This window comes from Coregonus clupeaformis, chromosome 26, assembly GCF_020615455.1.
Source record: "Coregonus clupeaformis isolate EN_2021a chromosome 26, ASM2061545v1, whole genome shotgun sequence".
NCBI lineage: Eukaryota > Metazoa > Chordata > Actinopteri > Salmoniformes > Salmonidae > Coregonus > Coregonus clupeaformis.
The window spans coordinates 39,819,762-39,834,183 of NC_059217.1; the positions used below are offsets into that span (position 1 = coordinate 39,819,762).

General features: G+C 43.0%; 2 protein-coding genes across 5 annotated transcripts in view; one reads left to right on the top strand and one right to left on the bottom strand.

Moving 5' to 3' along the window:
* LOC121540575 (voltage-dependent calcium channel subunit alpha-2/delta-4) overlaps positions 1-14,422 on the top strand; it is a 73,117-nt gene that overhangs the window by 19,853 nt on the left and 38,842 nt on the right. For 3 of the 4 annotated variants that reach the window (XM_041849550.2, XM_041849553.2, XM_041849551.2), the window contains exons 12-25: positions 1,255-1,467; positions 1,820-1,837; positions 2,127-2,204; positions 2,505-2,660; positions 6,294-6,380; positions 7,391-7,462; positions 8,022-8,083; positions 8,192-8,259; positions 8,361-8,406; positions 8,596-8,693; positions 9,297-9,390; positions 9,632-9,724; positions 10,054-10,196; positions 10,649-10,720. In XM_041849550.2, the coding sequence (XP_041705484.2) occupies positions 1,255-1,467; positions 1,820-1,837; positions 2,127-2,204; positions 2,505-2,660; positions 6,294-6,380; positions 7,391-7,462; positions 8,022-8,083; positions 8,192-8,259; positions 8,361-8,406; positions 8,596-8,693; positions 9,297-9,390; positions 9,632-9,724; positions 10,054-10,196; positions 10,649-10,720 (1,300 nt within the window). The remainder of the gene's footprint in view (positions 1-1,254; positions 1,468-1,819; positions 1,838-2,126; positions 2,205-2,504; positions 2,661-6,293; positions 6,381-7,390; positions 7,463-8,021; positions 8,084-8,191; positions 8,260-8,360; positions 8,407-8,595; positions 8,694-9,296; positions 9,391-9,631; positions 9,725-10,053; positions 10,197-10,648; positions 10,721-14,422) is intronic. The other variant, XM_041849552.2, reaches the window with a different exon arrangement.
* Positions 11,169-14,176, bottom strand: LOC121540576 (leucine-rich repeat and transmembrane domain-containing protein 2-like). Its single transcript, XM_041849554.2, has 3 exons — positions 14,076-14,176; positions 12,825-13,505; positions 11,169-12,641 (listed from the first exon to the last, which is right to left on the bottom strand). Exons 1-3 carry the CDS (start codon positions 14,119-14,121, stop codon positions 12,121-12,123), a joined length of 1,248 nt encoding a protein of 415 aa, XP_041705488.1. The 5' UTR covers positions 14,122-14,176; the 3' UTR covers positions 11,169-12,120.

The following is a 14,422-nucleotide window of genomic DNA, read 5'->3' on the forward strand; positions in this document are numbered from 1 at the left end:
AAAACAATTGGTAACACACTACGCAGTGAAGGACTGAAATCCTGCAGCGCCCGCAAGGTCCCCCTGCTCAAGAAAGCACATATAAAGGCCCGTCTGAAGTTTGCCAATGAACATCTGAATGATTCAGAGGAGAACTGGGTGAAAGTGTTGTGGTCAGATGAGACCAAAATCGAGTTCTTTGGCATCAACTCAACTCGTGTTTGGAGGAGGAGGAATGCTGCCTATGACCTCAAGAACACCATCCCCACCGTCAAACATGGAGGTGGAAACATTATGCTTTGGGGGTGTTTTTCTGCTAAGGGGACAGGACAACTTCACCGCAGCAAAGAGACGATGGACGGGGCCATGTACCGTCAAATCTTGGGTGAGAACCTCCTTCCCTCAGCCAGGGCATTGAAAATGGGTCGTGGATGGGTATTCCAGCATGACAATGACCCAAAACACACGGCCAAGGCAACAAAGGAGTGGCTCAAGAAGAAGCACATTAAGGTCCTGGAATGGCCTAGCCAGTCTCCAGACCTTAATCCCATAGAAAATCTGTGGAGGGAGCTGAAGGTTCGAGTTGCCAAACGTCAGCCTCAAAACCTTAGTGACTTGGAGAAGATCTGCAAAGAGGAGTGGAACAAAATCCCTCCTGAGATGTGTGCAAACCTGGTGGCCAACTACAAGAAACATCTGACCTCTGTGATTGACAACAAGGGTTTTGCCACCAAGTACTAAGTCATGTTTTGCAGAGGGGTCAAATACTTATTTCCCTCATTAAAATGCAAATCAATTTATAACATTTTTGACATTCATTTTTCTGGATATTTTTGTTGTTATTCTGTCTCTCACTGTTCAAATAAACCTACCATTAAAATTATAGACTGATCATGTCTTTGTCTGTGGGCAAACGTACAAAATCAGCAGGGGATCAAATACTTTTTTCCCTCACTGTACATACCCACTTGACCTACAGTAATACCTATTTACGGTACATTCAAATAAAATAAAATAAAATTGGATTGGTCGCATACACATATTTAGCAGATGTTATTGTGGGTGTAGTGAAATGCTTGTGTTCCTAGCTCCAGCAGTGCAATATCTAACAATACACAACAAGTAAATTATTATGTTCTTCTATTTCCCTACTGCCCCAGAACAGCTAGGTATTTTGAGGACATCACCTTATCGGCCTTATCAGTTTATTATGTTCAGTATTTACTTAATGAACTTATTGAATTGAATATCAGTCTCCAATACTGTCTCTTTCAGGTGCGCCTCTTCACTTACCTTATAGGCAGAGAGATGACCTTCGCGGACAACACCAAGTGGATCGCCTGCAACAACAAGGGTTATTACACACACATCTCCACTCTGGCTGACGTGCAGGAGAATGTCATGGAGTACCTTCATGTCCTGAGCCGACCAATGGTCATCAATCACAATCATGACATCATCTGGACCGAGGCTTACATGGACACTGTGGTGAGTACGGCAGCTATACATACCCAGTGTGTGCTTTGCCTAATAACTGTAGTACATTCTGCCTTTTCTTACAGGACCAAATCTGCACTTTCTTTGGCTTCAAAGGCAAAGTGTTGTTGTTGCATTTAACCTCATGTTTGTCACCTCACACTGTCCTGTTTGAAAGTCAGCTGTCTACTGTATTGTCATGGTGTGTTGTCAGTGATATTAGTTCATTAGTTCATTCATTCTGTGCATCTGTGTTGTTCATGACTCCTCCCTGTTTTTGTCTTCTGTCCTGTTACTGTGCTCATTCTCTCATCTCACCTGACCTCTATCACCGGACCTGACCCTCACTCACTCACACTGACAGCTACCCAATACGAAGGAGGTAAAAAGAGACTGTGGGAAATACAGCTTGTCTGATAGGGAAGCCCTTTTAGTGCGGTCCTCTTCTGTTTAGGCCTTGTGGTAATAGTGAATGCGGTCTCCCAAGCTTTCGATAGGCTATCACCAACTGCAGTTGTATGGCACCCTCTAGTGTAGCGATTCTTAATTGCAGGTATTAGTCGTTAACAAGTAGGAGCAGTACCAGAACCAACAGCTTGATTTGGTTTAGGATAAACAAAAGATGATTTGTGATGCATAAATATGTACTAACGCTGCAATTTTTCCTCCAGCTCTTCGCCACAAAGGCTCAAAGTTTACTTCTCATGACCAGCGTGGCAATGCCTGTCTTCAGCAAAAAGAAAGAGACGGTCAGTGGACTAAAAGCCTTTGTTAGATTTAAATCTATATTAAACATAGGCATGGTGGTAATCAAAGTAATAACAGTTAGAAGTTTGAATTGTAGTAGTCTCTTTGAATCACCAGACTCTTCTTCCCCATGAGCCTGTTACAACTGTAGTAATGTAGAGCTATAAAAGGTATGTGGTATATATTTGAACCTGGTCAAGCAGCTCACTGTGTGCACAGTGCAGCAGTGTTGCAGTGACATGTTACTGTAGTTGTTGTGCCGTTAGAAGTCTTATAGACCCTCCTCTCCCGTTCTCCTCCAGCTGAGCCATGGGATCCTGCTGGGGGTGGTCGGTTCTGACATCCCCCTGCTGGAGGTAATGAAGCTGGCTCCCAGATATAGGCTGGGTCCCCATGGTTACGCCTTCCTCATCACCAACAATGGGTACATCCTGGCACACCCTGACCTACGTCCTCTGGTGAGTCCAACCGCTGTAGAGCTTATGCCTGCTTCCGACTATAGTCACTACTAGGGTTGCAAAATTCGGGGAACTTTCAATCAATTCTGTGGTTTTCCCAAACTCCCGGTTGGTGGATTCATGGAATCAGGAGGGAAAAATCAGGATTTCCGTGATCCTCCATCCAGGATTTCTGGAAAACCAGGGAATTTATTTAATGTTACCAGAATTTTGCAACACTAGTCACTACTAATACAACAACGGTCCCTATTTGTAATACTATAGTCACGACTGCAGTCACCAGTACTACTACCGCTGTAAAAACTACTACTACTACTACTACTACTACTACTACTACTACTACTACTACTACTACTACTACTACTACTACTACTACTACTACTACTACTACTACTACTACTACTACTACTACTACTACTCTGACCTGGTTTCAAATCTCAATTGAAATCTTTCATATACTTTTAGTGTTTGTTTCAGGCTGCCTGGACTGTTACATTCAACCAATACACAATAATTATCACACTTCTACACTGTTGCTTTATTTCCATTTGTATTTATAGAGTACATAATATAGATCTGATGTTGTAGAATTCTGAGACCAAAAAATAAAATACTAAAACAGTGGGAAAAGATCAATCACAACGAAAGACACTTCACTGAGCAGTATAAGATGAGATAAGCAACTCTGCAACATCCTCAAACAAATAGGCATCTTAAGCACTCACTTGAACACACACTTCAAACATGTAACCTTATTAAAAGCACATATAGGATGCTTGTCCCAAAACATATCCAGTGGACTGTAGCACTCACATGAACACTTATACCTGTAATAAGATATGCTATCTTTTAGTTTTGCTGTTTTACCAACTGTCATGTGAGTCACATTTAAACCTGAAGGAGAGTAAGAGGAGGAGGAGGAGGAGGAGGAGGAGGAGGAGGAGGGGGATGGGGAGGGGGAGGACAGAAATATGTTTTCCCTGCAGCGATGTACCACCAACAACAGGCAGATAGATCAAGCTCCTCTTGGACCGTTGTCATGTTGAGATGGTGTGAGATGTAGAAAGAGCATGCAATACTGTTGAGTTTAGGATTTTGGAGGGTGGTGCAAGGCACGTTGTGTTTTTAAATTCTCAGGTGACTCTGGCCCTCATAGCGATAGAAAGATATGTGCATCCACTACCTGAGAATAATAACTTCCAGGAATGTGTGACTTGCTTTGACTGATCAGATGATGCAGTAGTAGTCCTCAAAGTGTCTGCAGTCCTCAGACTCATCAGATGTATCTTCTACAACCTGTGTAGCTCAGTTGGTAGAGCATGGCGTTTGCAACGCCAGGGTTGTGGGTTCGATTCCCACGGGGGGACAGTATGAAAAAATTTATGCACTCACTAACTGTAAGTCGCTCTGGATAAGAGTGTCTGCTAAATGACTAAAATGTAAATGTATGTATGCAGACCTTTGTCGGGAGGTCTCTCAACGGTGATTGATTTAATTAAAACACATTCAACCACAATACTTATCAATGCTTGTCTACTCAGAGGAAATTCCGGTTCAGGAAGCCTGGTCCCAGATCTGTTTGTGTTCTTCCCAGCTCCATTGTCAGTGACCACGCTCAAACAGTCAGTGACCACGCTCAAAAAGTCTAACCTAACGACCATCTCAATGTTCAATTTGCAGATTTTGTGAGGAGTCACTGATTGGTTATTGAACAGAGCATGAATAATTTCATTACATGGTTATAGAGTCTCATATGACAGCCTTATGCTCACACCTTGAGCGGAACAGTGGAGGGTTGTATTCATTAGTGTGCACCGTAGCTAAATGTTTTGCAACAGAAAATGTAAACAAGCCTTTCTTATTGGGCAACTTCAGCTTGTCCCTCCCAGGCAACCATAAAATGTGATTCTGGGTGCCAAAGTTATGCTGAGACCAAGGTCTCTTTTACAGATGTGCCCTGTATGCACTTGAATACACATCAATTACACATCAATATACACTATACACATCAATTACACTTCAATATATACTACACAAATCAATTACACTTCAATATACACTGTACACATCAATTACATTTCAATATACACTATACACATCAATTACACTTCAATATATACTATACACATCAATATACACTATACACATCCATTACACATCAATATACACTATACACATCAATTACACTTCAATATATACTACACAAATCAATTACACTTCAATATACACTGTACACATCAATTACATTTCAATATACACTATACACATCAATTACACTTCAATATATACTATACACATCAATTACACATCAATATACACTATACACATCAATTACACATCAATATACACTATACACATCAATTACACTTCAATATATACTACACATATCAATTACACTTCAATATACACTGTACACATCAATTACATTTCAATATACACATCAATATACACTATACGTATAAGCTGGAAGTAGAGGCCTAAGCATTGTTGTTCACTAGTAAACTCCAATTAGGGAAGGGGTGGTAGGGTTGGAAAGTAATAAAGGGAAATATACATTTTTTTAAGGATATGTATATATATGTATGTAGATGTATTTATATGTATGCATGTGTATATGTATGTGTATGTATGTATATGTACTGTGTGTATATATATATATATATATATATATATATATATATATATATATATTTGCGAGAAAAAAAACATATGGGGGATTGGAAGTGATGCAGACAATTACATTGATGGAAGTTACAATCTATCTGCAATATTAAAGCTGATCTACCCTAAAAATATATATATATATATATATATATAATATAATATATATACTATACACATCAATTACACTTCAATATACACTATACACATCAATATAAACATAAATTACACATCATTATAAACTGGGCGGTTCGACCCCTGAATGTTGATTGGCTGACATCCATGGTATATCAGACCATATACCACAGGTGTTACAAAACATTTATTTTTACTGCTCTAATTATGTTGGTAACCAGTTTATAATAGCAATAAAGCAACTCGGGGGTTTGTGGTATATGGCCAATATACCACGGCTAAGGGATGTGTCCAGGCACTCCGTGTTGTGTCGTGCTTAAGAACAGCCCTTAGCCGTGGTATATACTACACCTCCTTGTGCGTTGTTGCTTAAATATACACTATACACATCCATTACACTTCAATATACACATCAATATACACATCAATGTTCACATCAATATACACATCAATATACACATCAATATTCACATCAATATTAACATCAATATACATATCAATATTCACATCAATATACACATCAACATACACATCAATATTCACATCAATACACGCAAAGCAAAACACAATCATAGAAAACAAACATGTTATATGGTCAATAATAAGCCTACTTGTTTCTTTTGGAGCCAGTTGCCATGGAGATGGAGCCTTTGGAGTCAGGATACCATGTTATGGAGATGTCCATCAAACACAGTTGTCCTAAGTGATCGGCTCAACCTAGAGAACACACACATTACAGACAGACAGCTGAGGTTCTATATGAAACTTGTGTCTGTCCTCTTCCTGATTCTTTTCACCCATGTTGTCTTCCTCATCTTCTTCTCTCCTGCCCCACAGTATAAAGACGGTAAGACGCTGAAGCCCAAGCCCAACTACAACAGTGTGGACCTGGCTGAGGTGGAGTGGGAGGACATAGATGAGACAGTGAGTGGAATAGTAGTAACAGTAATACTACTACATAGATGAGACAGTGAGTAGTATAGCAGTCATATTAATACATAGATTAGACTGTGAGTAGTGTAGTATTAACAGTAAAAATACTACATATATGAGAGAGTGAGTAGTATAGTAGTAACAGTAATATTAATACATAGGTCTTCTACAGCGCTTTACAATGAACAAAAAACAATGAATAAGTGAGCCAGGGTATAAAAACAGGAGGAAAACGTTGAATACACATGTACAGTCAGGGGTGGACGGTTTCAAAATGCCATTGAGGGCCCCCCCAAAATTGACATTTTCCCACAAACATTACCTGCTATGATTATTGCACATTTACATACCATATCACATAACTCACCGACAACCCACTGAATATCTTCAATAGAGCTCGCCAGCTTGTAATCCCAAAAAACGGAAATGAGTTAGCATTTTCTAATTCTGGTTCGTTCAGCTATTCCTATGGGGGAAATGAATGGGTTTTGGATAAAAGCCAAATACAAGGTATGAGGTTAACACCAGTTTAGGAGATCTTATACGCTTTGTTCTTTATTATTATATCAGTCAACTAACATGATCTTTATGAATTATGAAGCATTTATGTGCTTTATGTGCTTGTTTTGATTACATAAATGCTTCAAAATTCACAAAAAGTGATGTTAGCTGATCAATATTATGTCATAGAACAAAAACGTATAAGATCTCCTAAGCCTGTCTTTAGCACATACCTTATTGTCGCCGTTTATCCAAAAACTCTCCAAAAAACCCATTCATTTCCCCATAGGCTTTGTCCAACGAGCCATGGCAGAGTTCGTACCTACAAAAAGACGCAATTACTATTTATTTCAATACAGTAGAACTCCTATTCTAGGTATGAATATATATGAATGTATTGTTCTGGGCTCTAACAGTGCTGGTTGGGTAATTGGGCTGGTAAGGTAACTGAATAAAAGATCAACAGTGATTGTGTGCATTAATGTGTGTGTTCTTCCCAGCTAAGGACAGCCATGGTGAAAGGGGAGATGGGCACTCTGTCTTTAAACGTGAGAGCATCAGTGGACAAAGCAGTGAGTGGGACCTTGTGTGTGGGGGGATTAGATGTGGCTCAATGCATTATGTCAAATGTAATATTAATAGTAGTCTCGTACACCCGACCCTAGGCAACAGCAGTGACTACATTCTGGTTTCAATGACTGGCTCTTTTGGCAACTTCAATAAGGGAAGAAAAAAAATCCTGGGCGGGTGCACTTCAGACAGACAACTCTCCCAACAAATCATGAGGCAGACATGACAGAATGTCGCGATTCGAAACCAGGCAGGCAAAACCTTTGCAGTGGTTTTATTGAAGGTAGTTGATGTAAACTAGCCACTTGCAAAATGCACTCATTAAAAATATCCTCTGTGGTCTCCATCTTGCTAGCTACTATTTGGTATTTTATTCAAGCGGGTAAGGCAGTGACGTAGGCAGTGACGTAGTTCCTCTATGCCAAACTGACGTTCCGTTACGTACAGACGTGTTAAGCCGGAACATTTGAAAGTTGTGGTACTCAACCTGGATGTCTAGAGGCACTATATTGATTCTAACAACTGTCTCATAACACAATTCTCATTTTTTCTTCACAACAGAAAAGGCCTTTGTTCTTAACAAATGACTATTTCTACATAACCATCAACGACACCCCATTCAGGTAAGGGTGATGCTATGATAGCGAGTGTGGTATGTAGTCATAGGCCGGTTGGGTTGAATAAAGTCGACATTGTCACTCACTCCACATTGAATGTATTTCCCTCTGCAGTTTTGGTATGGTGCTGACAAGGGGTCACGGACAGCTGATGTTCATGGGGACAGTCTCTGTGGAAGAGGGTGAGTGTCCCCCTCTCTACTGCCATTGGCCACTATCTCTGCCACTCATGTACTGCAGAACAATCTGATTTATTTACTGGTTGCATCCAATCTCCCCTCAGGCCTGCATGACCTGACGTCCCCTGATCTATCCCTATCCAATGAGTGGTAAGCACGGATAAATACTAACAAATAAAGTATTGACTGTAATGCTTAAATGATAGAGTATTGGACTGTAATACTCTAAATACATTTACTGAACTGTAACACTCTAAATGATAGAGTGTTGGACTGTAATACTTTATTGGCCTTAAATGGCCCTTCATGGAGTGAAAACCCCATTGTCTTTCCGTTCAGGACGTACTGTGAGACAGACATTGACCCACACCACCGCAAATACTCTCAGCTTCAGGCTGTCATTCGCTACCTGCAGGGGAAGGAGCCTGATCTGGAGTGTGAGTACTGTCTCTACAGCCTGCTCCATAAATAACTACTTATTCAACCCCAATGCTATTTATTCAACCCTAACCACAACGCTGATGTTACCCTAACCCTAACCCTAACGCTGATGTTACCCTAACCCTAACCCCAACGCTGATGTTACCCTAACCCTAACCCCAACGCTGATGTTACCCTAACCCTAACCCCAACGCTGATGTTACCCTAACCCTAACCCTAACGCTGATGTTACCCTAACCCTAACCCCAACGCTGATGTTACCCTAACCCTAACCCCAACGCTGATGTTACCCTAACCCTGACCCCAACGCTGATGTTACCCTAACCCTAACCCCAACGCTGATGTTACCCTAACCCTAACCCCAACGCTGATGTTACCCTAACCCTAACCCTAACGCTGATGTTACCCTAACCCTAACCCCAACGCTGATGTTACCCTAACCCTAACCCTAACGTATTTGTTGTGGATCCCCAGGAAGACTAGCGGTTGTGAGGGCATCAGCTAATGGGGATAATAAAGATGATTATTAAGACAAATAAACAAGTATAATATCAGGCAGATATCAGGTTTGATGTTGACTGAGTGTCTGTGAGTCCCAGGTGATGAGGTGTTGCTGCAGCAGACCCTGTTTGATGCCGTAGTGACAGCCCCCTTAGAATCCTACTGGCAGGCCATCATGCTCAATGCATCTGGGTAAGACTACAAAATTATCATTTTTTCACTAATTTCCTTAGCTAGTGTGTGTGTGTGTGTGTGTGTGTGTGTGTGTGTGTGTGTGTGTGTGTGTGTGTGTGTGTGTGTGTGTGTGTGTGTGTGTGTGTGTGTGTGTGTGTGTGTGTGTGTGTGTGTGTGTGTGTGTTGTGTGTTTTGTGAGCGCATGTGCAGATGTGTGTTTGAGTGCAATAAAGACCAATCTGTGTATTTGTGTGTTCAGGATGGAGGCGGGTGTGGAGACAGCGTTCCTGGGAACTCGCTCTGGCCTCATCCGGCTCACCAGATACACTGGCATGGAGACCAGGGTTGCCAAGTGAGTCACATTACCCCAGAGTTAGCCCATTACAGCCTACATTAGCCCTACAGAGTTAGCCCATATTACAGCCTACATTAGCCCTACAGAGTTAGCCCATTACAGCCTACATTAGCCCTACAGAGTTAGCCCATTACAGCCTGTGTCCTTTGCGCAGGGAAGTATTCACTAGGAACCAAATGAAAGAAACAGGCAGTCACTACCTGAACTTGTCCAATAAAAAACCCTTGTTTTTGATTTGCAAAACGTTTTGCTACAATGTGCACTAATGAATAGGACTCAGGAGTTTGCTCTTAATTATCTCTTATGAACTACTTCCTGCTCTATAGGACGTTCCTGACTCCAGCTGATAAGGACAACCTGTTTACCGTGGACCATTTCCCCCTGTGGTACCGCCTGGCCATGGAGAACCCCCCTGGACGCTTCCTCTACTACATCCCTGTGGAGGACAAAGACAACAGAGACAAGACAGGTACCATCCCTCTCATCCAGGGTTGAGGTCCATCCCTGGTCCCAGATCTGTTTGTGCTGTCTTGGCAATGCTTGCTGTGACAATGACACTAGAAGTTGGCAAGACAACACAAACAGACCTAGCATCAGTCTAGTGAATTTCGTCTTCTACCCAGTCAATTTAGGAATTTAATGGAGAAATTTGACAAATTCCATGTCCAACCCCAACTCTGCTAATATGTTATCCTTCCTATTGACATTACATTATAACAGAACAGGGGTGATTTTCACAAAAACATAATGATCATCTTTATACTAAGATAATCTGAAGTCTACTGGTAATTTAGGCAACGGATGAACGATGCTCTTATTGCTAAAGACAATCGTTATGTTTTTGGGAAACTCAACCCAGACCTACAGAAGCTCAAAGTTTGTGTTAGACTGATTGTTGATTGGTTGATCCTCTTGTGACAGGGGCGTCAAAGTATGTCATAGCCATCACAGCTGTGACTGTGTCATCAGGAGGCAAGACAGCCATGGCTGGAGGTAAGCTTCTGTTGTCTTTTACTTTCTCTGAAATGTCGGGCTGCTGAACACCGATCCTGGAGGCGTTGATGCATCTTGTGGCTTCCACGTGTATTGACGTGTCCATAACAGTAGTAGTATTCTCTGTGGTGCTACTGCTAAATGTTTGAGACACTTCTGTCTTGTGGAGAGGGAAGCACTCCATGTGTCTTGTGAAGGTCCCTAGAAGAGGAGGGTTTCTATTAAGTGTATGTGATGGTTTTCACATCATCATGAGCTTTATCTTCATGGGCTTTTTTAATATCCTGTCACAAAAATGTAGGTGATGCTTACATCAGCTGGAATAAATTGTGATGGGCAAGGTTAGATAAATAAATGCTTTATTGTCGTCAGCGTGATTAACAGAGTATCACGTTTCTCACTTTGTCTTCTTGAGCAAAACTGAAGAGCAAATTTGTAATGTGCTTAACATAGAGACAGAAATAACTGTTAAAGGACTAATGAGATACTGATATATGTACCTATTTTTAGGTCAGTGCTGATCTCTTTGACAGTTCAAAATGGTTAAATGGAAATAGTTGCCAACTAGATTCAGTTCGTAATGAATATGGCTGCTAGCCATGGTACTGACTCTCTTTAGCTGCTGTTATCATAATATCCTCTAGAGGTCAGTAGTGTGCTGTTGTGTTGTATGGCTTTGGAGCATTAAAAGCAGGCTTACTCTGCACAGATATGAACATTGATATGAATTGGAATATTAATTTAGTAGAGAGAGGATTGAGCCACTGCACATGAGCACAGGTCTAATACACAAGACTGCATCTGTCTAACACTGATTACACAGAACATTCATGTCTATTATATTCTTGTACATTCATGTCTACTATAACTATTTGAGCGACAACCACTACTTGGATTGTTAACCTGGACTTTTATAGCAAAACATTAGGAGCAGTTACATTACATTAGACAGGGATATTCAATGTTGACTTGATCTATGATCTATTGGTATTGTTTGCTTAAAACACAAAGAACTTTGACAAAGGTCGGATCAAGGAATAGGCGTACAATATAATGGATTTCAAAGACAATTTCTAGGAAAGTCTTTGAACCAAGGTGCAGAAGTGCCAGAACCTCCACCACACAGTTGGAGAGCTGACTAAAGAACAAATCACAGAGCATTTACACGTCTTGAAGCAATGCAGCGTTCCAGTTTTCCATTTTCCTCTCTACGATCATCTGTACGATCATGTCGGTATGCCTCCAACACCAGCAAAGTGCAGCGGAGATATGCTTTCTCAGCTCCATACATTCCCTCCTCTTGAATGCCGTGAAGCACTGAGTAGTAAGATATGCAGTTAGGGTATACAGCCCCCCTGAATCCTTCCAACAGGAATTTCAGCCAGTCAGAGAAACAAAGGTCAAAAGCCTGTAATTCTGTATGCGTGGACTATGGGACTGGACTCCTTTGGTTCTGGCTCACCTGGCGATGTTGGGGAGGAAGGAAAGGCTCCGTCCTCCACGTCTGTATCCCCCCCTCCCTCGCCGGCCATCAGCGGCTGCCACCTGTTCTTCAGCTCCCTCTGGTACTTGGCCATGAGAGAGGCATAGATACAGCCGTAGGTGGCCGCCACCACCATCATCACACACACCACGCCACACACACACGCCGCCACCATCTGAGTGCCCCAGGCCCTGCGCACGCTCATGGGCCGGTAGCGCTGGCGCACGCAGTCCTCTTGGTTGGCCTGGGGCCCGTTCATGGGCACGTTGATCCGACCGACGCAGGGTGGGCTCCCACCTCGGGGCCCGTCGTAGCCAGGGACCCTGTCCTTGTTCTCCAACTGCAGGCAGTAGTTGAACATCTCTATGGGGATGCTGCGGATGTCCCGCCCCCTCAGCTCCTTGGGTAGGTTGCATTTCACAGCATCCACCCGCCCGTCTGAAACACACATAGGGATCTAGTGGATCACTAACAGGATCAATAGGTAATAAAGCTCATTTACAGTTCAATAACAGACATGACACAGTATCAGACTAGTGCATGGCATGGAACGAAGGCCGGACTGACTTGACTGTACATGAAACACTGTAGCCTTGAAGCAATACACAACATAACACTCACGTCTGTACAGCAGCCACTCCATCCAGTGCTTGAAGTCCCTCAGGTTGCAGTCACACTCCCAAGGGTTGCCTGCCAGTTGGAGGCTCAGCAGGCTGCCCAGGGGCTGGAAGGTGGCTCTGTCTAGGCTCCGCAGCTTGTTCCCAGTCAGAGACAGCCAGGCCAGGCCCTGGAGCCCGTCCAGCAGGCCCTTGGGCAAAACTACCAGGCCGTTCAGGGACAAGTCCAGCCCTTTCAATATCCACAGACCCTGGAACAGCTCTCGGCTCAACCCCCAGCGACTACCGTTACACTGGGTAACCTCTGTCTGGTTACTGGGGTCTGTAGGGGTAAGTAGGGGGCGGTCACCCAGGTAGTTCCCAGAGAGGTTGAGCCACTGGAGGCCGCTGAGGCCAGAGAAAGACCCTGGTTGCAGGCTGGAGAGGTGGTTATAGGAGAGGTCCAGGAGCTCCAGAGTGCTGAGGTTGGCTAGGTCCCCGTCGCCCAGGGAGGATAGGTTGTTGTGGGGCAGGCGGAGGGTGCGGGTGTCCTGGGGCAGCAGGGGCAGGACGGTGGTTAGGGAGAGCAGAGCCAGGCCTGTACAGTCTGTGCCGTTGCTGTTGCAGATGCACACAGTGGGACAACTGCTAGCTGCCTCTAGCAGACCCAGCAGTGCTAGTAGCAGACAGGGCAGGGCTGCATAGACTGGGGAGAGAGAAGAAGAGGGATTTAGAGAGAGGACTTTGATAAGCATTATTATGACATGACCAATGCAACATTTAGCCAAAAGTCTGAGCAATCTAAATGAAATATACTGTACATACAGGAAGTTATGGAGTAGATTAGATTAGAAATGTAATAGTCACATGTACAGGGTTGCAGGTGCAATTACAGGGTACAGTAAAAATAAATTGTAAGCTCCGAGCGCCAACAATGCAGGTCAAAGTGAAATAAATCAATAAAAGTAATAATGAAGAATATAAATACGTTTAAATAAAATATATACATATTAACACTGTAACAATGGTAAATGTTAATTGGGGTGGGGGCAGGGTAATGTCAGTTGGGGTGAGGTGCAGGAGGGGGACAGGGGGAGCAGGTTGCTGCCTAGTGGTGGCTATTCAGCAGCCTGATGGTCTGGGGGTAAAAGCTGTTGGCCAGTCTTCCAGTTTTTGCCATGATGCTCCTGTACTACCTGCGTCTTAGTGATGGAAGCCGGAAGAGCAGGCCATGGCTCGGGTGATGGGTAACTAAACACTGCTGTCTGTCACTCACCCAGGCTCTCCAGGTGGGTACTCCTAGGCAGGTCGAGGGGCTGCATGTCTGCTGCAACCCTAGACTGGCACTGGCATCGGGCTGTCTCAGTAGGTGCCCTCCTTGTGCCACCCACTAGAGAGAGAGAGAGAGAGAGAGAGAGAGAGAGAGAGAGAGAGAGAGAGAGAGAGAGAGAGAGAGAGAGAGAGAGAGAGAGAGAGAGAGAGAGAGAGAGAGAGAGAGGCTATAGTACATGGTGTTGATGTGGATATGTAGGAGAGAGATTGTTGGTCATTTTCACTCTTATTTTATATAATACTGACTATGACAATATGTGTACAGATTAGTAAGGACAAGATAATCTCTTC